The following is a 27,082-nucleotide window of genomic DNA, read 5'->3' as shown; positions in this document are numbered from 1 at the left end:
GGGGTGGGGGCAGGGGCAGGGGTAAGGCTCTGGGGTGCAGGAGGCGAGCAGCTAAAGGAAAGTGCCTCCTGAGCAGAATCAAGGGTTAAGGGGGAAGGGGAGGGGCTCCCAATAATACTAGGTGCTGGCTCCATGGTGATTTTAGCGGTCACGGCATCAGGTGGTGGACCGCCTTCTGCAGGGTGCTCACCCGGGAAGGCAAAAAGGGGGAGGGAGCATGGGGAAAGGGAGGCTGGGGTAAGGCTGCCCAGCTCGAGGCCGGCCGGCAGCAAATCATCCCCTCCCTGGGTGACCGGGGTCAAATCTAGGGCCTCAATCTCCGCATACACGGAGGAGAGGCCAACTCCTGCCACCCCGGGGGCCTCTCCTCTAGGGCCAGCCTCAACGGCCGCCTCGGGGTCCGCGGGGGGTTCGGGTAGCATCCAGGCAGAAGGGGTGTCCTCAGGAGTCTCGGAGGGGAGGGTTTCCCGTGGAGGGGGGATTCTGCCCTCCAATGCCAGTCCGTCTTCCCCTCCCGACACCGGCGGATGGATCTCGCTCGCGGCCGTGGCGGGAGGCTCGATAGCAGTGCCTCCTTTCCTGGTCTTCCGGGGGGCTTCCGCGTCGGGTGGATGCAGCGGAGCTCGAGCCTTCCGCTTGCCTCGCTTCCCCTGGACTAGGGTCCATCCCTCCATAGCATCATCTGGGGGTTGGTTAGCAGGGGTCGTGTCGGGGGGCGGAGGCGATGGTTTAGGGGTTCGGGGAGGTAGCGGTGGGGCAACATGAGGGGCGGGGGCTTCTCCTTGGGGAGGGCCCTCTCTTATACCCGATAACATCCTTGCCACACCCTCCTCCATGGGCTCTATTGGGGTGGTACTAGCAAGGGTGGAAACCCCTTGCTCGCCCGGGCATTGTAGGGAAGGTATCTCTTGGGCCCGGACGGGAGCAGCGATGGGTCGAATAGGAGGAGGGTTGGTTTCAGGTACTGGGCAGCCAGGGGTGTCGGCAGCGACGGGGCCGATGTCCTGCCGGGTCTCGGGGGTTTCGGGTGCCCCTCCCCCCCGAGCCAAAGGGCAGTCTCTGCGGACATGCCCCGCTGAGCGGCAGAGGTAGCACCGGGCCTCTCCGGTAGAATAAAAGACCCGATAGCGGGCTCCCTCGTAGGGGACTAGAAAGGACCCCTCAAGCGCCTCTCCGTCACGCGCCCCTGCCGGTGGTAGAAGCTGCACTTGCCGGCGGAACGAAAAAATGTGACGGAGGGTGGGGTCCTTGCAGCCCAACGGGAGAGGGCTGATGACAGAAACAAGTTTCCCCAGGGTGGAAAGAGCGGGTAACAGGGTAGCATTGGGTAAGAAGGGAGGAACGGAGGTAAGGACAAGGCGAACGCCCAGGTCTTCTAACGGTTCTAGGGGGACAAACACCCCCCCTACCGTCAGGCCCCTCTCCACCGCCTCCTGGGCGGCATCCTCCGAGGCTAAGAAGAAAACGACCTTCCCATACATCTTGGAGGCCGCCACAATAGCCGTGGGTCCCACCACCTTCGCCAACGCCTGCACGTATGTCTCCACGTGGGGCGAGGCGGGCACCAGGAGGCAACGGACGCCGTGCTTCCTGGTCAAGGCGGGGAAAGGGCCTCGGCCGCTGGTGATGGTGGCAGAGGCAGGGGGGGGGCGAGATGACGAGGCGGTAGGCAGCGGGGAGCCCGCTGCCGCCCGGGCATACGTCCTGGGGGCCGGGGGAGGGACAATCGCAGAGCTGGTGGAGGGAAACGCTGGGAGGGGCGCCACGGTTGATGACGAGGCCGCAGCGGTGGGGGCAGCTCCCGCCATGGAGGGCTCAGTGGTTTTAGCGGGGCCCTTTCCCTTCCACCCGCCCTGGCCCTTCTTGCGAACCGGGGGGGGTTTCCTAGAATCTGGGGGGGTGATGGGTGCAGCAGCAGCAGCAGCAATCACCCTGGTGCCTCCTGCTACCGGTGCCCCAGCAGGGGGGGTGGCAAGTACCTTAACAATAGTAGTAGTGGGGGGACCTTGGGGGTTGGGCTGGGGTGGTGGTGGGGAAGGGACAACTAATTTTATTGAAGCAGTCTCACCCCTCTCGTTCCCCGCCATTGTGAGCAGGGAGAGACAGGGAGACACCGGAAGGAGGGGGGGGGAGGCAGAATAGCCCCTCCCTCCGCTGGTTGCGGACGGGAAGGGAAAAAATGCCGAGGGAGGGGGTCTGGGAGGAGGGGGGGAACAAAATCGGGGTCCAGTAAAAGGGGCAAACTGTGGGATAAGCAATCCGGGGGGGGGGGTGCAGACCCACACACGTTTGTCCAAAGAGTCTCGGTTGGTCGGTTGTTAGGTCCGGTCCGGAAGGCAAAGTTCAAAGCAAACAGCTGGATCCGAAGGGAGATGGCAGATTGCCAGCAGGGACAGACTGCGGGGGGGCCGTGACAGTTGTAATAACGATGGGGGGGGGGTAGGGGCACCGATGGATCGGGGGTGGGGGTCTCCACGCCACACCCCCTGTGCCGCCACAAACGCAAGTAATCACAGTCAAACTCCCCCCCACGAGAGCATAATTCAAAAAGTTACTCAGTCTTACGGCCTCCGTCACGATGATTTATATTATTTCTTCTGTCCGATGGAATCTCCGTCTCCGGCTGTGTTGGCTGTGTTCCAAGTCCTCCGGTATGTTAAGAATGCTATAAGGTCCGAGCTACTGGCGAAACGGCTGGGTCTGGGGGTTTCCACTCCCCCCTCCGGACAGCAAAATCGGCAATCTTCCCCCCCTCCTCCGGGGGCTCAGCTGAGGCAAATAGCTGCGCCCGAAAGCAGGCGTGGGGGGGATGGCCGGCAAAGGACGTAGATGGGAAAAAAAACAAAAAAATGGAAAGAAAAAACAAAAAAGCGTCTGGCCCGGTCAGGGGGGGACTAAGGCAGGTGCAAAAAGTAAGAAAAATCCGGGCCAGGGGGCTTTAGGAAAGAATAGAAAGCAGATAGCTAAGGAGCAAGCAAAAGACGTTCCGTTTCCTAACAGGGAAGGTTCCAGAACAATCAGGGACTTTCTGGAAACAATTAAGACAGGCAGGCTGATTAGAACACCTGCAGCCAATCAAGAAGCTGCTAGAATCAATTAATGCAGGCTAATCAGGGCACCTGGCTTTAAAAAGGAGCTCACTTCAGTTTGTGGTGTGCGTGTGAGGAGCTTGGAGCAAGAGGCACTAGGAGCTAAGAGAGAGAATGTGTACTGTTGGAGGACTGAGGAATACAAGAATTATCAGACACCAGGAGAAAGGTCCTATGGTGAGGATAAAGAAGGTGTTGGGAGGAGACCATGGGGAAGTAGCCCAGGGAGTTGTAGCTGTCGCACAGCTGTTCCAGAAGGCACTCTAGACAGCTGCATTCCACAGGGTCCTGGGCTGGAACCCCGAGTAGAGGGTGGGCCCAGGTTCCCCCCAAACCTCCCAACTCCTGGTCAGACACAGGACGAGTCGACCTGGACTGTGGGTTCATGAAAACAGCCAAACTGAGGGTGGCCGTGAATCTCCGAGGTGAGCAAATCCGCCAATACGTGCAAGACCCACCAAAGTAGAGGAGGAACTTTGTCACAATAAGCAAACTTGAAGTACTGTATGTGGATGTTAAAACAGGAATGTTTGAAGACAGGCCTCCTAATACCTTATTTAGATGCTTCAGACGGAGTCCTGTTCTGTTTGCTCCTGATTTTCTGAGGTTAGAAATAGGATAAAGAGAGAGTTGTATTGCTCCAATCTGAACCAGATTGACGGCTTCACTCATGTCCCCCTATTCCCATGGGTTGCTTGAGATTGGAACTGCGACAAATCCGTTCCTGTGATTCTTGCACAGCTCCAGAGAGTATCCCCTTTGCACAACGTCCCGTGATCTCATTTTGACTAAAGCTATTAGTACCCACTGGCTCTCATATTGAAACAGCCCAGCACAAACTGGGGGTCTAACTCCAGATAGGGCTGGATGAGAGTAATGCAGATAGCATGACAACAGCAGGAATGCAACTGAGGGAAGCAACTGACATTGCCTCAGAACCCTACCCCTTACAAATTGGTATCTTCTGTTGTACTTCATGGATTGCTTCAACTTGCCATATGAGCTGTATTTCTTTCTATAGTGCCTAGCAGGAATTAAGATTCTAGATTGACTTTTCTGATTACTCTGAATTGCCTCAGCTTTCCATACAATTTTCCACTGAAGCACCATGAGAACCGGGCCCAAGAGTCTGATCTCAAGGACCAAAGCCCCATAATGCTGCATGAAACAGATTTGTATAACACTGTCTTTTTCGGGGAGAAGTCCTTAGGTTGTGAGATAGACTGTGAGATTTTTTTAGGTTGACAGAAACCTTATTTGCAATACTCTCCACCTATGTCCCCATTGCTTATGAAAGCAGGCAAAGGCACTTGAGGTGTTAGGTGATAAACTTTTTGTTGGTCTGAAGCCACCAAGGAGTTTTCATGCCTAAAGAAGAGTGCTGAGGTGATGCCTGCCCAGACTCAGCTGCCTATGAAGGATCGGTATGGTTCAGAATGTCACTGATCCAGGAACACTGAGGCCCTGACCACCAGTAGTGACACCAGATTGAATTTGGAATGGTGCACACTGAGGAACCTTTTGGATTTATACAATGCAGGCCAGGGGGATAGAAAGAACTAAAAAGGTGCGCCAAGAGACCTTGCTTTCTCTTTCATACCTAGGCTGCTGGCTCCCTTGTGATTCCATGGCCAGCTGCTGGAGGAAGAATGAGGAGGGGAGGCATAACAGCCGGTAGCAGAAGCTCAGAGCAATACCCTAGACATAAGGCATGGTGACCAACAGCAGAAGCTAGTTATGACAGCCCAATACTTTCTCAATCTTTAGGTATGGCAGAAAATCCCCATCCTTCTATTACACCTTCCCAGAGACCATTATGTAGAATATACTACACTGTCCATAGAGTCAGCTGAGCTCCCCAGTGAGTCACTCAATAAGAACGATAAAGCAGTAACACACAATCTTCATTTTGCTTCTGGCTTTCCCTGAATCCTGCACGAGAAGGGGAAGCAAAGCTGAGCATTCAGTCTCCCCAAAAGGTAAAACAGCCCTGGGACACTGCTTGGAATTAGATGGGCATGTTATTGAGCCAAATTGTTAGCCAGAAATGTGACAAAGATCGGAATTTGACTAAGGAAATCTCTGCCAAGGGAGGTCTGGCTGAGCCACCAGCCACTGGGGAGGCAGAAATAACTGGAAGAATTGCCCTTTTGCCAGTGACTCACAGGTCTAATTCTGCCCAAGACACAAGCAGGCTGAAGTACCCATTGTAAGCGGTCTGTGGGCCTTAGCGCAAAGAAGAAATTAATACTCTCTCTCTCTCTGACACCCACACACACACAATCTTTCATCTTAATCGAGAATTATTGAAAAACTCTTTTCTAACATCTTAAAACTTGAAATGTTTACAGTATTAAAGAACCACCAATTGCAAAACCTCCCACCTACATTGTGCTAATATGAAATATTAAATAGCGGCTTGAAATTTGCTATGTACCAGATCCTGTCCTCAAATATGTCAATACTATACTGTAACAAAAAGTAGAATAATTTGTATATGAGAAGGTAAAAGCAGCCCAAGTAGTGAATTGTGCAACTCTACAAGGTCAAGGCATTCTTCAACACCTATAATTTTGATAGCTACACATCTTCCAAGTCTTTTGGCAAAGATATAGCAAATAGAGCATGGTTTGATCAAACGTGGAAAGTGTTAGCCTATGCTCTAATTATTCATAATTTTACTATCTCAGATGCTTAGACCAAGAATACATTTAAGTGTTTATGCATAATAATGTAATAACTGCAAATAAGTTTCCTCAGATGTGTAATAAGGAGTTATCAAGCTAAATGTTATTTTTATAAATCGTCCAGCTAACTCAAACAACTACAAAATCCAGGATTCACGGACAAAACATGAATATGGAAATGGGTTTTATCATTTCACAAAGTGATAGCATTTAGTTAACCAAAAGGGGATTTCTGAAAGAAAAAAAAAGTTTATTTCAACTCACTTTACTTTCTCTGGCAACAATTACACCTGCTTATCTATAGATACTCAAGAATCACATCTTATTTCAAGTTCCCTAAACACATTTTACCAATAGGTGGAGACTGACTGCATATTAAGTGGTGGGGCCGTACTCTGGCTTGCCGGATGAAGGTGTGTACCTGTTTAAGGGGGAGAGAGACACAGGGACAGTGCTTAATTTGTGCCAGGGCTTGCCAGGGCTGAGCCCCATTAACTCTGGGCTTGCTATGTCAGTTATGGAAGTAAAAAAAAGTGCTTGAGCCCCAGCACCTTTTTCATTACAGATTAAGCACTGTACAGAGTGATTTTGTAGCACTCACATAGCAGGTTGTGGGGATGTGACCCAGCCTCCTTCCAGGTGATCAGAAGAGAGGGAAGGCTATATAAGCACATGGTGGGAAGGAGAAGCCCTCTTTTACCAGGACCAAGTAGAACAGCAACCACCCTTCCATCCACGGAAATGGAGAAACATCAGGTCTGGTCAGGATCTGCTGTGGGCACTGACCTAGTCCAGTGCAGTTACTCCATAGGGAAGGAATACAGTGATCAGGTAAATTGATTGGTAAAGGATATATAGGAGGCATTCGTTAAAGGAGCAGAAATGGGGGTGGGCGGTGGGTTTCTAGGGCTACTATGACTAGCACAGCAGGGAGCCAAGCCCCCAACCTTTATAGCCCAACTTAACCCTCATTCGAGGGGGGAATGGAAAGGTCCCAACAGCAGAAGGGTTGGGCACCAGGATAGGGAAGGTGGAGGGCTGAAAAAAGCCTCCCAGGATATACTGAAATAATCATGGAATTATTTGCACTGTATACTCCTATCTGCCAGGTACTCCCAGACAGTTAATAATGAAGTTGTGGCCCAGTTAAACCACATCCAGTGTCTCCTACTCTTCTTCCAGCATAGCCAGACAAATTACAATTTAGTTTAAATTATGTGAGTGAAATTCTGGCCCATATCTCCCATTGGCTTCAGGGAAAAGGGGATTTCACCCTGACTGTTTCCTCCAGACAGCTTTCTAATGTCAAAGGCTTTATTTATTCAAGAGTCAATTATCCGTTTTTAAAAGTATATGGCTAGAATATACAGTATAATTTTAGTAGCAGACTTGTGTTTATGTTTGTCACTTGTCGCAATTAAACATGAGCTTGTATACAAACTGCACAAGGAACATTTTGTATACACAGTTAATATACAGTTAGTGTGAAGTAACATTCATGGCAGGCAAAAATCTTCTGGTAACATTTTATGGTCACCCAACTCTTCTGAATAAAACAAAACCAATTACTATATCCTGACCTGTCAGATTCCACACTCTTCCATTTTAGCATAAATTTTCCTGTGCACAAGTCCATGCCTTTACTCTTAGTTATGCTGAGTTTGACCAATTCCTCTCCCCTCTTGATGCTTTTGTCCTAAAATACGTCAATGTTTACCATTTTAGCCATAATGTATCCAAGTCATACTTATTTATTTTACTCTTTCCTCACAATGTAATTCTTCAAGACCCTTAATCATTCTATTTTTCCTCTTTGAAATCCCTCCAGTCTGTCAACATTTTTCTGAAGGCAGTTCACAGGCCACTATTTTAAATTGCCACTTCTCCAGTGTCATTTAGAAGGAACACAAACCCACTAAACAATAATGGGATGCCTCTGTTAATACAGCCCCAAATTGCATTGTTGTCACTGTTTAATGATGTTGCAAAATTAAATCTTATTTGCTGGTCATTATCACTTCCAAGTTTTTTTTCCCAGTATTACTGCTTTCACACTTGGTCCCATACCACTGATATCTGTATCTCAAATTATTTTCCCAGTTGTAGTAGACCATGTTTCTCTCATGTTGGATTTTATTATTTCCTGCACATATTAGTAACTTTCTAGGCTTCTTTATATGATTATTTTGTCATGACTAATGTCCCAATTTAGTATCAAACTAATGTAATCCTTTCATCTGCTGATTAAACAATAAGCATTATAAAGACTTTAAAAGATCAAATTCAAAATATCAGTTTAATCATATTTTCTTTCTAAACACTTGACAGAATATTTTTCTGTGAACTCATAAATCACTGACTGCTACTAAGAAAACATATCCTCACCTCCACAACCAGAACACAAAAGCAAACTAAAAAGACAGATTCTACAAGAACAAAGGGCTGTGCTTGCAACTGACAGAGATGTATATTAAACATGATGCTGCACATTCCTCTATAATTTTTTCAGACATAAGGATTTAAGTATGAGCAGAACAGTATATTGCAAATAACTGGGGAAAAAAAATCAAAATGACTATTGCCACTTGTTTTAACTAACATTTTTGGAAAGAAATGGTCCTTTTCATGGCAACAGTATCATAGTCCACTGGCTAGTGTGAATAGGAGTTTTTATATACACACACAAACATACAATACAAAAATAATTATGTGTATGACCTTGTATCCTAGAAGGTCACTCAGTCACTTTAGAGAAAAGAAATTAGTAATCACCAGTAGTTGCTATAGCAGCCACTCCCTAGAAGGAAGGCAACTACAGCTGTATTCTACAAACTGAGTGCAACTGACCGCATAAAAAGGTCAATTACAAAAATAAATCCAAATATACAGAATGGCATAATGTCTACAACCATGAATCAAGACTCTTCCACCCATATACAGTACGCCATTGCTTAATATCTTATTCAATCCTTATTTTTGTGCTTAATTGTGTAATAAAAACATACATGTCATAACTTTGGCTAAAGGCTATAGTTATCAAAAGTTTGGTCTTCTAAAATGTACAGAACTGTTTGTAACATTTTAAAGTTGTGTGTGCCACATAATTTAACTAATGTGTCCAATTTAGATGTTCTAAGGATATTATATGTCTTCCAGAAAACAATTGGCATTTAACATAAAAATCTGTCTTACTGAATAGTAATTAAATTTGTCCTTTGGACAAACACTGAAATGTTAATAAAAATGTACATTTTATTTTTTAAAGCAAATAAAATTTCAATTCTGAAACAAATATGTTAAGGAATTCTCTATATGAAATAGAAGTGTTTGCATATTATTATGCAACTACTTACAATAAGTAAAAACAGGCTCGGTTTCTAGGTAAATTGTGGTTTATGACTTGAATAGATGATCTCATGAAGCACTTCAAATGTCCAAGAAAATAGATTCTAGGAAGGTCATACAGGCATCTCTTTACTATGCTGCATACATTAATGGGTAAGAAAATAACTATGTTTGAAGAAAATAAATAACTTTATGTAAGGTCTATTGCCAGCTATTTAACAGGGTTGGAGAGGAAAGGAAATGTGTTTTGGCATACCACATATATATACTACTGTAATATATAATAGTAAAGTATGTATAATATATACTACATCATATACATGTTTGTGAGTGTTGATTAATCATGAGAAAGACAAGACATTTTCTCTCAAATTTAAATTCAGCTTAACCTTTGTTAGCCCATGAGTACAATGCCTCTGTCTTTTGCACCAATGCAATCTTCATCAGGGTCCACCATTCAGAAATCCAAAAAACAGAAATACTAGCCAGGAAAAATATTTTGATGAGATTTTCTCAATATAGCTCTATCTCCAAATGCAAAACAAGATAACATAAGGACACTTAAGTAAAACTAGGGGTTAATGTGTATATCTAATAATTCACTTAAAAAGTATCACCATTGTATTGTATAATTCTCCACATTTCAAAAAAATCTCAAGAAAGATGAAACTATATGGTCAACTATATGGTGAAACTGCAGAATAAAGTAGTTAAGAGGAAACAAAATAGTTAAAGGATTATTGCATATACAATTTTTCTCCCCTTTACAAAAAAAGCACCCCAAGAAGGGAAAAAGGTTTCAAAATAATGAGGATGATTTCTAATACAAACATCATCAGGAACAGAATAGTATATTGGATGCAGGAAGGCTAGAGGAGAAGAAGGAATAGATGGCTCAAGGAAATTGGTAATAGGATATAGAGCCTTTCAACTTCAGTTGATAGGTTAAATCCAGCCCAAGCTGGTAGTGACCAAAACTAGTTACTATACAGTGGTTGCTCAGTAACCTATGTGAAATGAATTGGTGGTCAAAATCCAGTCTCAACCAGACAAGTTTTCAGTGTCATAAGCTGCCAGAAAGACTCAGCAGAGATGTCAAAGGAAAATAACCGTCACATCCCTAAAAGCAGTTCCTTCTGGTCAGGTTTGACACATAATGGCATGACAGCACAAGGGAGCACTGCTACTGCTGTACTAGTTTTATGGACAGAGGACCTGAGTTTCCAATGCATCCATCCCAGCACTGATTACTACTTTTTTAAAAAAAAATTTGACAGAGAAAGAGAGAACAGAAGGAAAAATGTGAACATACCCTTTCTATACAGGAAGTGAAACAAAAATATCCTGCAGTACTAAAAACAAGTTAAAGAGAGTCTTATTATATGTTTAACACAAAAATTAAATGATAACTATTGCTTATGGTTTTTATTTAAAATGATAAAAGCCAAGGAATAATTTCAAAAGGAAGGAAGGTATATTACCAGCCAATATATAGTCCCTACCCCTACTTCCAATGTCTAGACATTATTGTACATAGTGTATGGTCACAGACTCAAAACACCAGGAATACTTCTGAATTTGCCAGTTATTTGTTTATTGAGTACATGGCAAACTGTAAAAATAGGCAAAGTCACTGTAGATTAATATTTAAATAAATTATATAATACTCAAATAGATCCTCTATCTCTGAACACTTGGCAAATGAGACATGTCATGAGTAGTTCCTTTAAGAGACAGTGTTACTGCGTCCAAACAAATAGCTAGACAGTGAAGTGATGTGTGGTCTTCAAGGCCTGAATCTGGCAAATGCTTAGGCATGTGCTTATCTTTAATATCATGAGTAGTCTCATTTATTTCAATAGTTCTTTTGATTTCAGCGGGATTACTCTCTGTAATTGTTAACCAGGTACAGAAGTGTTTGCAAGAATGGGGCCTAAATGCTGAAGGTAGGCATGAATAAATGTACTAGGTAGCTCATAAGGGTTAATGAGTGCATTGTTTTAGTACAGCATTATTGTACCTATTTAAAGAATTGTGTGTATTTTTCACTATTTTATTACACTAGAAAAATATAAAAAATCCAGAAAATACTAAGATAGTACAGTTTTTATTAGTAGTATGTTCAAAAAAGTTATCAAGAGCCTTGGTCAGCAAAAACAGCACTTAACATTTTAGATTAAAAAACCCTTTATAATCTCCAAAGAATTGTTGGGTTTTTTGTTTGTTTTTGTTAAAAGGTAAAAAAGTAAGGCAAAATAATAAAAAAAATGTCTGTATTAATATAATCTTGAAATGTGATTTCATCGTATCTCAAAAGGTAAGCAAAGTTAGCCAAGCCAATACTTGGGTGGAAGCCAACCACAGAACATAGAGGTGCTGCAGACATAATGTTAGTGATTTAACTCTTTGTCGGTGTTTAAACAGTTTCTTAACATGGTTTCAGGAAACAACAGGATGCTGGAGTATCCTAGCCAAATTCCAAGTCAGGAAATTAAATATGGCCAACGTACATGTTTCCTGTAGTTTCTATTAGATTCTCCTTCATTTCTTGTTCTAATGTTTTGTGAAATATTGTTATAGGAATTATAAATGGAAAAAGACCTCTTACTTCATCTGCTTCATCCCCAGGATTAGGGCAGACTAAATGTTGGTGCACACTGTTACTGCATATTGTAGCAGTGAATTAAATTATACCTCTGCGATAAACTATATACCAGTAAATCCTATTTCAATATAGGAAATTATTACTGTTTTTACAAAAATTATAATGCGTTTTAAGTAGTCAACACATCAACAAATTCATATTATCCTTAATAAAATACTATAATGAAACAGCACTAAAGCTTAAGGGGTTTCCCCTAAACTTACAACAAAATCAAATTTGAAGGCTCCATTGCCCCCAATTACAAGTTGCTGTAGAAATATCTTTAATATGTTACAGAGATGTTAAGTTAGGAATAGGTTGTAGTAGCAAAGATTGTAGCTAGGAAAATCCTGTTTTCAGAAACAAATATTATTAATAATAGCTGAGTGAATCAAAATCTAAGATGTACAAAGTCATTTTGCATCTAAAACAGAATATTTTTCAAAGTTTTCTATTTGGGATAAAGATTGCTATTCAATAGCTTGAATAAAATGGCCTGGTGGTCTCAGAACAGCTTCTAGTGGACAGATGTTACAAATAAATGTCACTCTACTACCTTTACTGGCAGTATCAATGGAGACAATCACAAAGACTTCTTACTCTTACTGATGATTTCCACATCTGGGGCACATTTGTGGGTAGAATGGAGACGCTTGCTTTATCAAAATATGTATAGTACATATTCAGTGGATAAACACTTAATTCTCAGGACCAACAACACAGCATCTTTGACCACCACCAAAATTAGGTCCCACCCCACAATCTGATCCAAGTGGGAGGACCCTTGTGTCAGGAAGTGCTCCATGTACTTCAGTAGGAATGTGTGTAGAAACAAGGGTATTAGTAGATCAGACTGCAGGATCTAGGCCTTAACAACAACTAGGTTTTTTTTAAAACAAATTGTTCCATGAAATTTGGTTTATTATATAAGGAAAGACAAAATGCAGCTCCTTCTGTAATCAACTAATGCTGTTATGCAGCATTAGTACGAGATGGTACTGATATTTTCAAAATATTCCAAGTTGCATTCATCAACACAGCTAAGAAAACTAAACTGGCAGAACTTCCTCCTCTCGATTAGAAAACAGCATCTCTAAGAAAAGGAGTACTTGTGGCACCTTAGAGACTAACCAATTTATTTGAGCATAAGCTTTCGTGAGTTACAGCTCACTTCATCGGATGCATACCGTGGAAACTGCAGCAGACTTTATATACACACAGAGATCATAAAACAATACCTCCTCCCACCCCACTGTCCTGCTGGTAATAGCTTATCTAAAGTGATCATCAAGTTGGGCCATTTCCAGCACAAATCCAGGTTTTCTCACCCTCCACCCCCTCACACACAAATTCACTCTCCTGCTGGTAATAGCCCATCCAAAGTGACAACTCTCTACACAATGTGCATGATAATCAAGGTGGACCTTTTCCTGCATCTCTAAGGGTAACATTTTAAAAGTAACTAAGATATTTAATAACTTAAACCCCATTACCGAAGCACCGTAGGCTTTTAGCAAGACTTGGGCTTCGCTCATGCTCAAATAAATTGGTTAGTCTCTAAGGTGCCACAAGTACTCCTTTTCTTTTTTTGAGGTTTCTAAAGTCATTTCTGTGCTTTTTAAAAATTGTACAATTAGTTCTAGGTGTAACACATATATATCTCTATCTATCTATCTATCTATCTAGAGAGTCTGTATGTATGTTATGGAGGGAATGTATAAACACATAAATTGCATTTTATTATTTGAAAATAAATCTATGAATACTCTTTCCAAGTAAATTGGAATATTAATTTATTGATGTCTTATAAGACTGCATAGCACTAAGTCTGAAGCTTAACATCAAGAAGTAGAAGGTTAACCAGGGCTCCAGTCATTAGGTCAAAGACAGCATCAGAAGAGGAGCAGAAATAACTACATTTATTCAAGGCTACAGGACAGATTTATCGAAAAGTTTAATTTAAATACTAGGAAGTTACAAAGCCTTCTGTTGTTCAGCTCACACAGGGCTGGCCTTACCATGAGGCAAACTGAGGTGGCTGCCTCAGGGGCCAGACTGTGGGGAGGGGTGCCACTAGGACCCAGAGTGTAGAAGATTGTGTCTGATGCTGGTGCACATGTATTCTCTCTGCTCTAGATGCACAGAGATGGTGAAGTGCTGTGCTGGAGGAAGGAGGGCACAAGAGACATAACAAGCAGACAGGAGAAAAGGTGAGAGGGAAGAACCGAAAGCAGCAGGAGTTGCAGGAAGAGAGAAGAGGAGAACCCTCTTATGTACCTCTCTAGCACCCCCAGGAGCCTGGACTGATTAACACCAGCTTCTCAAGGAGCTTCCTGTTTCCTGCTGCTTCCATGAACCCACTTGAGGAGAACAGGCAGCCAACTGAAGTAGTAGGAGCCAGTTAGGCCCTTAAGATGCTGATAACTTCCCTAACTCAGGCCCTGGTACCAGCCTGCTTATTTGTCCCCCTCAATTTAGTGTTGAGAGCCACAATAGGTGGCACAGAACAGCAGTCATGAGTGAAAGAAGAAAACACCCCTCTGGGGCAGCATTCAGAAAAAGAAAGAAAGCAAAGGAAGCTTCTCCACCTAAGCAGGGAGGAGCTCTCCTGAGATATATAGACACAAATATTCATGATGAACCTTCCAGCCCCAGTGAGGATGTCAGTGGTGAGGAGATGCCTGATCTTCAAGTTAGTCAGAGTGAAGGTGACCTGGCAGCTACTGTAGCATCCGTATCTCCATCACAAATGGATGTAATCATGCACATTCTTCTCTGATCTACACTTTTCTTCAGGAGTGTGGTGGAGGCGCAAGAAACAGCTGCTGCTGAGTTTAGTTGCTTAAGTCTAGATGATCAAGGACTGTGGACGCACTTGAGCAGTAGCCTGAGGGACTTCCTTGTACTGCATGGGCCACAACAAGTGAAAAACTTCATGTTCCCCAAAGACAATGAAAATAGAAGTTTCCATCCAACACATTACTGGTGTGAAATCCTCTATGGTGACAAAGTGGAGAGGCCATGGCTTATGTACTCAAAAACCCAGAATGCTGCATACTGTTTTTGTTGCAAACTCTTCCAGTCTAATGTTCTAGCCCCATTGGGTTCTACAGGAACAAAGGACTGGAAAAATCTGGCATGCCATGAGAAGGAAGCAAATCACCAGAGAGCATTCCATAGGTGGGAAGAGCTTGAGATGAGACGAAGGTTAAAGGTCACCACAGATGATCAGCATCAAAAGAAGATTGCTCTTTATTGGCAAAATGTTCTGAAAAGGCTCATTGTCAATGTAAGAATGCTTGCTACCCAAAACCTAGCACTGTGTGGCACTTCAGATCAGCTGTATGTGCCAAACAGTGGAAACTTCCTTAAAACTGTGGAGCTAATGGGCGAGTTTGATGCTGTACTCCAGGAGCATCTAAGAAGAGTCACCACCCAGGAAATGTACACACACCACTACCTTGGAAAAACAATTCAAAATGAGATCATACAGTTACTGCCAACAAAAGTCAAACTGAAGATTGTGGCAGATCTGAAGTCAGCAAGATATTACTCTGTTATTCTGGACTGCACACCTGACATCAGCCATATGGAACAAATGACTTTAATGGTGCATTTTGTAACAACAACAGAACCTAGTGAAAACGTGCCTGCAATGGTGACTGTCAGAGAGCATTTTCTAGAATTTATTGACATTTATGATACTACAGAAGCTGGTATGACAAATGTGCTTCATAAAAAGCTGGAAGATACGGGAATTGCAACAGCTGACACGAGAGGTCAGGGCTACGATAATGGTGCCAACATGAGAGGAAAGAACAGAGGAGTACAGACACGGATCTGAGAGTTAAACCCATGAGCTTTTTTTGTCCCATGCAGTTCTCATTCATTGAACTTGGTGGTCAGTGATGCAGCATCAGCAGCTTCTAGTGAGGCTGCTGAATTTTTTAATGTAATTCAAATCATCTATGTATTTTTCTCTGCATCAACTCATCGATGGCAAATTTTGAAGCAATATCTGGGAACATCCTCTCTGACACTGAAACCACTGAGTGGCACATGATGCAAAAGTCGAGCAGAGACAAAGCCTATCAAACACCAAATTGGGAAGATAGATGATGCCATAGTTGCCATTATGGCGGATAATGCTATGACAGGAACTGTTCGTGGGAGAACAGTGGCAGAGGGAAATGGAATCACCAGAAACATATATAACTTCAAATTTCTGTGTGGCTTAGTGTTGTGGCGTGACATAATGTTTGAAATAAATGTTGTAAGCAAGAGACTCCAAGGTGTTGACCTTGATATATCTGGAGCAATGAACAACGGGACAAAGCAAAGTCATACCTACAGTCATACCGGTCAGATGAGGGATTTCAAAATGTTCTGAAGAGTGCACAGAAGTTGGCAGAGGAACTTCACACTGAAGCTATTTTCCCACCCATTCAAGAATACAAGAGTCACCGAAGAAGACGACATTTTGATTACGAGGCACAGGATAATCCCAAACAACAATATAAAGTTGAATTCTTTAACCAGGTGCTAGAGTGTGCAATACAGTCAGCTGATGAACGTTTCATGCAGCTCAAGGAACACAATAGAATATTTGGGATGTTGTATGATATTCCAAAACTCCTCACTATACCTGAAGAAGACCTCCACCAGCAATGCAGGGCACTAGAGACAGTGTTGACACATGATGACATGCATGATATTGATGCACGTGATTTAGGTGATCAACTGAAAGCCCTTTCAAGATACATTTCAGCAGGATCAACTCCAAAGGCTGTTCTGGAATATATGTGCACAAATAAGATGACCACCCTCTTTCCAAAAGGTCACCCTCTTTTGTTGCTCTGCGCATACCTCTAACGCTTCCTGTAACAGTTACCAGTGGAGAACACAGCTTCTCCAAGCTGAAGTTAATAAAAACACATCTACGCTCCATAATGACACAGGAGACGCTGGTCGGCCTTGCAACCATCTCAATAGAGCATGAGCTGGCCCAGACTGTGGACCTTCAGCAGGAAACAGTTCAAATCTTTGCAACTAAGGAGGCATGGAAAGCACTACTTTGATTATTCAAACAGATAAAAATGCCAGGGTTTACTGTGCAGACAAGAAAAGTGATATTTGCTGTTCAGGCATTTGAAAGTTAAGTGTTACTTAAAATTTTTGAACAAGGCATTTTAAGTTGTTAGTTCTCCTTTATTGGGGTAGGTAGCAGAGCAATACCATGAGAGGAGAAGAACAGGGAGAAGGCAGAATTGAGACCTTTCTAAGTTTTGGCCCAAGCGAGGAGGCATGGGGCATCATTTGAGCACCCGCCTCAGGTGCCAAAATGTTGTGGGCCGGCTCTGAACTCACAAACACATATCCAATTACCATCAGAGAAATCCCTCCCGTCCTTATAACTACATTTTTCATAATTTTTTTTTTAAATTCACCCTACTCTGTTGAATTGCAGCAAGGTGATCTAGTTAACCATGTCCTTGGCAGCGCATGAACTGTCTGAACTTTACTCAGGCGGGGGGGGAAAATGAAGGATTAGTATTTGGTTTTCCTCCCAGTTTTACCACCATTAATTCACTTGGAAATTTCATGGGATAAATATGGAAATAATGTGTTAATAAATGTAACACTAGCCATTCCCCAAATGTGACTTAAAAGAGGAACTGGACAAGACCAACCTTATACAGGTATTTCAGCACAAATCTGTGAATGTGAAGCTGGTCGTTCAGAAAGAGAAAAGTTTAATTACAGCTAATGACCTAAATTCTGGGATTTCATTAAATAACAGATATTACAAATAAAAAGCTTTCCTCTGGTGTGTACCAGTATTCATATTCATTGTTTATACACTTGCCTTAGTTATATATTTTAACCAAATTAGTTTCAGGATAAATGGAGAGTACTCACGTGATATAATGCTGTCAATGTACTGTGGTAAATATGGAGCCCAAGCATCAATGGTTTCTTTCCGCCCTGCCTGTTCAATTCTTCTCAGTTCTGCTAACAGCAAGGCCTGGGCAGCTTCCCTTACCTACAAAGTAAACCAGAATGTCATACAAGCTCAACTCTCAAATAATATTTACAAATATTTTTTTAAAGGTAACAGGAAAGTTATCCAGCCATTACATTCTTACAATACAAACAACAGAGCTAAGCTAAAAAGATAAATTTACAAAACCCAACACCTAAATACTGTTTTTAGGTCTCTGACAGTTACATAGAGCTAAATTCTATGTCCATTTCCATAACTAGATGAAAAAAAATTAAATAAACATTAATAGTTTTTTAGCTTTCATTGACTACTTGACTCATTAAAGAGCACTTTTACTTAGAATCACAGAAGATTAGGGTTGGAAGAGATGTCAGGAGGTCATCTAGTCCAACCCCCTGCTCACAGCAGAACCAACTCCAACTAAATCATCCCAGACAGGGCTTTGTCAAGCCGGGCCTTAAAAACCTCTAAGGATGGAGATTTCACCACCTCTCTAGGTAACCCATTCTAGTGCTTCACCACCCTCCTAGTGAAATAGTGTTTCCTAATATCCAACCTAGACCTCCCCCGCTGCAACTTGAGACCATTACTCCTTGTTCTGTCATCTGGTACCACTGAGAATAGTCTAGATCCATCCCCTTTGAAACCGCCCTTCAGATAGTTGAAGGCTGCTATCAAATCCCCCCTCACTCTTCTCTTTTGCAGACTAAATAATCCCAGTTCCCTCAGCCTCTCCTCAGAAGTCATGTGACCCAGCCCCCGATCATTTTCATTGCCCTCCGCTGGACTCTTTCCAATTTGTCCACATCCTTTCTGTAGTGGTGATACTCCAATACTCCAGATGTGGCCTCACCAGTGCTGAATAGAGGGGAATAATCACTTCCCTTGATCTGCTGGCAATGCTCCTACTAATGCAGCGCAATATGCCATTAGCCTCCTTGGCAACAAGGGCACACTGATGACTCATCTCCAGCTTCTCGTCCACGGTAACCCATAGGTCCTTTTCTGCAGAACTGCCACTTAGCCAGCCGGTCCCCAGCCTGTAGCAGTGCATGGGTTTCTTCCGGCCTAAGTGCAGGCCTCGGCACTTGTCCTTGTTGAACCTCATCAGATTTCTTTTGGCCCAATCCTCCAATTTATCTCGGTCACTCTGGACCCTATCCCTACCCTCCAGCATATCTATCTCTCCCCCTAGCTTAGTGTCATCCACGAACTTGCTGAGGGTGCAAACCATTCTATCATTCAGATCATTAATGACGATGGTAAACAAAACCGGCCCCAGGACAGACTCCTGGGGCACTCTGCTTGACACTGGCTGCCAACTAGATATCGAGCCGTTGATCACCACCCATTCAGCCCGACGATCTAGCCAGCTTTCTATCCACCTTCTAGTCCATTCATCCAATCCATACCTTTTTAACTTGCTGGCAAGACTTCTGTGGGAGATCGTATCAAAAGATTTCCCCATAACCACAAAGCCAGTTATCTCATCATTTTATTTCATTTTATCTTACTTATTTTATTAAATAAAAGAGAAGACCTGTAAACTACTTGAAATTCAGCTACTGCAAATGAATTTGTTAAAATGGTCTGTATATTAGGGAAAGGGAGGTTTTCTACTGCACAATAAAATTACTTACAGGTATTTTAGTGAAACAATGACGACATCCAGTGGCCAGTTAGATAAATCACAGATTCATATTTCTCTTGATAAAGTTCTACAGTTCTAGCTCCCAATTTAAATCCAAAATACTGGTTTAAAATATAGAGAGGCCAGGTATCTGTTTAAAAGCTGACCTGCTATTTGAAAAACATTATCCAATATTGCAGCTTACAATTTTTTTCGAACCTAAATTCTTTGTCATATGCAGATCCCTTTGTTTTGCAATTTGCAACTTAATATTACCTCCAAGCATCGATCCTGCCACCTGCGAGCTAGCATCTCAAGAAGAGGAGGTCTAAATTTCTCCAATCCCAACAGGTCGGGGAGCATAACACAATGCATAGCAGCTAGTTGACTCCATCCTGTTAAAATATGTTAAAAACAGGCATAAAAAACACATAGGCAATTTTAACATCAAAAGGTCAAAATATATGCATTTTATTTAAATGTATTCAAAATATTTTTGGATTTACTCTGGCCACTGGCTTGGGATATGCACTTTTTCCCTAAGGCTAAATTGCTTCTTAGGGAACAGTGTGGAAACTACTCTGCATGCAGACAGCTCTCTCACTGACAAGATCAGGGTCTTAGTAAATAATATGCAATACCTTTTCTTGCAAGGCAGATATTTTTACATAAAGAACAATATTACTGTTGCCATTAAAAAACACATACACAGCTAAATCTCTGTTCTAAGCCAAATTCAGACAAGTTTGTCAATTGCAAAAACTCTCAAAATGTTACATTGTAGCAAGAAGTCACAAAAATCCAGGTTCAAAAAAACAAATAAGACAAAACAAAACAAAAACTACACAGATGAGTTACTACTACAGATGTGAGGTATATTTAAAAGAATTAAAGCAGTTAAAAGAATCTTTGCTGAGATCAAAAGAGGGCTGTGTGTCCACTAAAAACATGACCATCTGTTTGTTGCTGTCATCTGAAGCAGAACACAATTCTTTTCCCCTCTGTCATGGGAACCCAAGGTTTAACCGTACATAGAACTTGACCCAGAGCCCATGAAAATTAATGGGCAACTTTCCACACTTTTCAGTGGACATTTGATCAGGCCTTCAGAGCGCATATGAGCTTCCAGTACCAACCACACAAATTGAATTGGCTCTCTACGGCTCAGATCCTGCAAAGAAAACTAACTGGTCAGATCCCTACACACGTGCAGAGCCCCACAGACTTAGACTGGGGTCTATCTACCTGTGTCTCAGTGCACACTGAGAATCAGGGTCTCGGTCATAATCTATATTGTGATCTTGACTCAACAAAGTATTTAAAAACATGCTTTGAGATTTAAAGTGCTTGAGTTCATTACTGAATCAGGGACTATACATAGAATTAAATGCAAAAACAAAAATAAAACAAAATCCATGAATTCATTCGACATTGAAACAGATTTTAAAAAGCACCACCCATGAAATTCAAAGGAAGTGTAAGTCAGCTGGCTCGTATATACATTTGCATTACTTTATATGGAGTTTAACACCTTAATATTCAAGTGCAACATATCACGTTACTGTCATTAAGCATGCAAAGTGTCAGCAGTAATACTGCACGTTGTTTTTGTACTTAATTTCATTTTTAGCTTTTTAAAGTATTATTTTAAACAACAAATAGAAAAGATGCCAGTTTAAAGTGACCTACCAGCATGTGAGAACAGAACATACATACAATTCAATATTGGAATGAAAGCTTGACCTGTTCATTTAAATCCTTATTTCAACATGTAATGCTTCAGACATATATGCTTACCATAACACATTGAAGCATCACACCTTCTATGTTAGTCAGTAAAAATAAGCATATCCAGCTTGTGCAATATGGCATTTTAGAATTTGTATAACTTATTCCAAGTAAAATTTCATGAATTATCTTTTTTGCAGAAAAAGACCCTCTCCCTTAATTGACTCAGTGGGTATTAATGTCAATGGGGCTTTCCAGGGGCTCAGGAGTCCACCATGAAAAGTGAATTTCTTGATCAGGGTCTTGATCTACGCCAAGTTTGATTTTTTTAATTTTATTTTTATTTTTTTGTAAACTCTAAAAATTATTTGTGCATGGAAAGGCATCTAAATATTTTCATTAACTGTGGAAAGGTCTTTTCTTCATTCATACATACCACCACAAAAACATACAAAAATAATTTCAAGCTTTCCCACAGAAAAATTAATTTCTGAACTAATAAAAAAAAAGAAATTTCATCTTTAAAAAGTAACTGTTTCTGATAGTTATAAGCACTTGAATACAGGAGCACAGAATGCAACTCCACCCTCACTGACTTTGTGGCTAGCACAGCAGCACTTACAATCACCTCCTATATTGAGTATTTTCAGTAATCTGTAAATTAATCATAAAAATTCTATTTCAGCTGACACTTCCCATAAAATTTCTCTACACAGAAGCGACATTTTAAAAACTGGATTTTCTCAGTCAAACAAACAATTTAAATCCAGCTATTTTTAAATTACATGAATACAAAAATACAGAAAAGTTAAATGATTGTAAAAAAAATTGTGTGTTTCTATTACTTCCAATCTTTTTGTTTTGTTTTTAAATAATATTTTAGGGCTTCAGTTCATAATGTAGACTAAGTAACACTGGTATTATAAAAAACAACTGTAGTACTCAAGTTTCAGAAATGACAACATACTCATACTAATAATTGTTCTCAAGAATCTTTACTATCAATTTGATATTCCTATCATTGCAAACTGTAAAACAGAAATTACATCCACAACAGAGAAACTAATCTGTTGTTAAACATAATACTAAAGGTATTAAAAAAATTGTTTTAAATGGTTTCATGGCTCCAGAATGCAAAATGCATATGATGCCATAGTTGTGGCCATCCAAGGTGTCTGAACTGGAGCTCCCTTTATATATATGTAGGCATGGCAACATTCAATTTATATTTTTTAATAATTTCAATTGAAAGTATTTGTTTTAGGTCTGTCAAGTGATTAAAAAAATTAATCACGAATAATCACGCTGTTCATTAATAACAGAATACCATTTATCTAAAGATTTTTGAATGTTTTCTACATTTTCAAATATATTGATTTCAATTACAACACACAATACAAAGTGTACGGTGCTCACTTTACATTATTATTTTTATTTCAAATATTTGCACTGTAAAAAAAGAAATTTTATTTTTCAGTTCACATAATAGAATTACTGTAGTGCAATCTCTTTATCATGAAAGTTGAACTTACAAATGTAACATTATGTATAAAAAAATAACTGCATTCAAAAATAAAACAATGTAAAACTTTAGAGCCTATAAGTCCACTAAATCCTACTTTAGCCAGTCACTCAGACAAACAAGTCTGGTTACAATTTGCAGGTGATAATGCTGCCCACTTCTTGTTTACAATGTCACCTGAAAGTGAGAACAGGCGTTCGCATGGCACTGTTGTAGCCGGTGTCGCAAAATATTTACATACCAGATGCACTGAAGATTCATATGTCCCTTCATGCTTCAACCACCATTCCAGAGGACATGCATCCATGCTGATGATGAGTTCTGCTCGATAACAATCCAAAGCAGAGTGGACCGATGCATGTTTATTTTCATCATCTGAGTCAGATGCCACCAGCAGAAGGTTGATTTTCTCTTTTGGTAGTTTGGGTTCTGTAGTTTTCGCATCTGAGTGTTGCTCTTTTAAGACTTATGAAAGCATGCTCCACACCTTGTCCCTCTCAAATTTTGGACTGAACTTGAGATTCAGATTCAGGTTAAGTGTGTAGCTATCTTTAGAAATCTCACATTGGTACCTTCTTTGCGTTTTGTCAATTCTGCAGTGAAAGCGTTCTTAAAATGAACAACGTGCTGGGTCATTATCTGAGACTGCTAGAACATGAAATATATGGCAGAATGCGGGTAAAACAGAGCAGGGGACATACAATTCTCCCCTCAGGATTTAAGTCACAGATTTAATTAATGCATTTTTTTTTTAACGAGCATCATCAGCATGGAAGCGTGTCCTCTGGAATGGTGGCCGAAGCATGAAGGGACATATGAATCTTTAGTGCACCTGGTATGTAAATATCTTGCAACACCAGCTACAACAGTGCCATGCGAACGCCTGTTCTCACTTTCAGGTGACATTGTATGAATGTTTAGCACATCTGGCACGTAAATACCTTGCAACGCTGGCTACAAAAGTGCCATGCAAATGTCTGTTCTCACTTTCAGGTGACATTGTAAATAAGGAGGAGGCAGCATTATCTCCTGCAAATATAAACAAACTTGTTTGTCTTAGCGACTGGCTGAACAAGAAGTAGGACTGAGTGGATTTGTAGACTCAAGTTTTACATTGTTTTGTTTTTGAGTGCAGCTATGTAACAAAAAAATTCTACATTTGTAAGTTATACTTTCATGATAAAGAGTTTGCATTACAGTACTTGTATAAGGTGAATTGAAAAATACTATTTCTTTTGTTTATCATTTTACAGTGCATATATTTGTAATCAAAAACAATAATATAAAATGAGCACTGTACACTTTGTATTCTGTGTTGTAATATAAAATCTATATAGTTGAAAATGTAGAAAAAAAATCCAAAAATATTTAATAAATTTCAATTTGTAATCTATTGTTTAGAAGTGCGATTAATCGCAATTACTTTTTTTAGTTAATCGCGTGAGTTAACTGTGATTAATTGACAGCCCTAATTTGTTTATTTTAAGCATCATTTTATTTTTATTTAAATTTTCACAGTTGTAAAAAATTATGAGTTTTAATAATTTTAATAATTTTAATTTTAATAATTAATAATTTAAGCATTTTTCCCCCATTTTAAACTTTCACAGTTGCGGGAATGTATGTGGGGGAGGGGTCAGATAATAATTTAATGACAGTAGATGTTGAGACAAAAAAAGTTAAAGTTGTATAATTGTTAAAACACAAATTGTTAACATAATATGTCAAAATATACAAAGTAAATAGTCTTAAATCAAACTCAAGTTCTCAAGCAGCATTTTCCTTACTTTGCCTATCTGTAAATTTTAATCATCACTGATGGACATTTTTTCATCTTTTGTGAGTATACAGTGAAATTGACCATTCTCAACATTTACAGATAAAAATTGAATCCTTGCAAGCCAAGATACAGGAGAGAGAGAGGGGGGACAGTTGGCATGGTGTTATCCTGTGAGGGCCCCTCAACTTTGGAATATGCTGCCGTTCCCTGTCTAACAGGGTCCCAGTTTGTCAACCTTGAAGGCATATGTGTTTTCCCTAACTGAGATACATTGAAATTATTCTGTTTTTTAAATGAGAAGTTTCAGATGGAAAGAATGTCTATAAACAATTCTCATGGATTTAAAGTAAACATGATTTTCACAAAATTCAGGAAATATGAATTAAAAATAATCCTTGTCAACATTTTTACCCAGTATTAATGATCAAAGTTGGAGACCACAAATTTCATTTTGCATCTCTCCCAAGACAAATGAATATGCAGATTAAAGAGTCATGTCATAACAATGATAACGACATTAGTTGTAAGTAAATGACGAGTAGATAGAAAATGTGGAGAGAATACCTTCATTTACTAAGAAACAGCTACGTAAAGTAGGAGCAGGGTCAGAGCCAGAGCGATCAGCTTCAGAGCTAGAACAAACAGCAGGAGGAACTTGCAGAGGATAGAAGAAATTTAAAAAAAAAAAAAAAGAGAGAGAGAGAGAGAGAGAGGAAGATGAAGATAGACATTTCTGAAAAACTGATTAGTGTTACTGAAAAATGAAAAAAGAAAAACTGAGACAAACTGTGACTACATCAACTATAAAATAAAAATATTCTAGGTTTTACCAGAAGTGTAACATCAGTGACAGAAAGACAGGCATATGCGAAAGATACTAACATTAAACTTGCTTATTTGGAATAGACAAGAGTCACTGTAAATTAAGGGATTTCAAATTTGCTTTAAAATATAGCATGAATTCACAGTATTACACAGCACATCAACTAAATGCAGCTAAAATCATATCTGTTAAATTAAAAAAAAACACCAAATATGACACTTTAAAAAGATTATTCCCAAAACTAAGCGATTTGCTATTTCCTACTACTAGTTACAAAAACTAGAAATAGATACTCCTACAACAAGGCATCCCATCTAATCCATGACTCTACCCCTGAAGGACTGCTTCCTACAATTTTAGTTCTTAGTCTAGTTTTAAATGTCTGAAACTATTAAAACTAGACTAAATAAAGCCCTATACAAATAAACTGTAGCAGAAAACCTACACAAACATATAAAGTGTGTACTATAATAAAGTAAAACTAGGCCTGTAGATAAGCAACTTTTAATGTAACGTTGTACAAAAAACTGTAACTGCTAAATTAAAGCATTTCAGGCTTTGAAATAGTCATGTTGTAAATTGCATCATTTCTTAGTGCAAAGGCAGTCCAAAACTAGTAATAAACATTATAGTCCCACTAATGCTCCGTGACTCAAATTATCATATGAAAAGACAGGCAAACCTTATGTCACACACATTCTACAAGCAGAGGTCAATGTTAAGATTTAGAGGTCACTATTTGACACTTCCTTCCTATAGAGAAATTACCATATGTCATGCACAAGCATCTTCAAATTAATCCCTCTCCTTTATTCCATTGCAGAACAACAATAGGTTTAGTCTCCTGAACAGATTAACCATTGTCTTCTAAATGGTATGTTTGCTTTTCATGCAATGAACTTCTTTTGTCACTGTAAGGACATCTGCATCAAAACTACTTTTTTCCATAATTTCCACGTGAACACATCATGATGGCACGTGTAAAGTGAAAGAATAACTAGCGTAAACTGCCAACCTTTTATTTTATCGAAAGAAAAATTAAATGTACTAGATATGGTAAAACAACCAACCCTGAATTTGATTTATGAGAATAAAAAGTTTAGAGAGCTTTATAAAAAATAAACTGTCTGGTAATTCACTTGGAAAAGTATCTGTTCATTTTCTTAGGATAGCTCCCTCCAAATGCACTTTTATATCAATCACTGTAACTGGAAATAACAACAGCTGGCTCAAATAGCCCAGTGACTTTGGGCTCTACACAGATACTGGTCAAAGTGATGGAGATCAAATGCGCCACAATGTGTACTAATTCTCCTAATTGATCTTAAAAAAAAATAGCAAAAGAAATCAACAAGACAACAAGATGCTACAAGTACTACATATAGGGATAAAGAGATTTGAAAATATTGACTTTAACCTACTGCCTACGAATACCACCTGGAACAAAGATACTAAATAGAAATGTGGAGAAAATCAGAATTCAGCTTCCCATGAAGAAATACATAAATCTAATTTGGAGAAAATAGAGGTACAAACTTAATTATGCTTGTTATAAAACACACCACAAAATGAAAGTTGAAAATGACCATTTAAATAAGTGAACATCCTACGCTATACAGGGATTTGACACCAATGCATAATTTCATTTTTGCAGATTACATTCTAATATAATTCAGTTCCCAACTGATGTCTTTAAACGTGTTATTTACCATCATAATTAGGACTGCCATTTGGATGAAAAATGACAGGTTTTTCATTCTGAAAAGGATAACTCTCATACAGAATGAATGACTTCTTTACAATCTCCACTGAGCTCTCCCTAATTTTAAA

At 40.3% G+C, this 27,082-nt stretch overlaps 1 protein-coding gene across 4 annotated transcripts in view; it reads right to left on the bottom strand.

The window, feature by feature from the left end:
• WDR7 (WD repeat domain 7) overlaps nt 1-27,082 on the bottom strand; it is a 385,156-nt gene that overhangs the window by 238,333 nt on the left and 119,741 nt on the right. For 3 of the 4 annotated variants that reach the window (XM_084629121.1, XM_084629122.1, XM_084629120.1), the window contains 3 exons: nt 24,994-25,083; nt 19,676-19,794; nt 17,685-17,808 (listed from right to left, as the gene is read on the bottom strand). In XM_084629121.1, the coding sequence (XP_084485247.1) occupies nt 17,685-17,808; nt 19,676-19,794; nt 24,994-25,083 (333 nt within the window). The remainder of the gene's footprint in view (nt 1-17,684; nt 17,809-19,675; nt 19,795-24,993; nt 25,084-27,082) is intronic. The other variant, XM_084629123.1, reaches the window with a different exon arrangement.

This window comes from Lepidochelys olivacea (assembly GCF_965140295.1).
Source record: "Lepidochelys olivacea isolate rLepOli2 genome assembly, chromosome: 5".
NCBI classification, from domain to species: Eukaryota; Metazoa; Chordata; order Testudines; family Cheloniidae; genus Lepidochelys; species Lepidochelys olivacea.
This window is presented reverse-complemented; position numbering and strand designations above follow the sequence as displayed.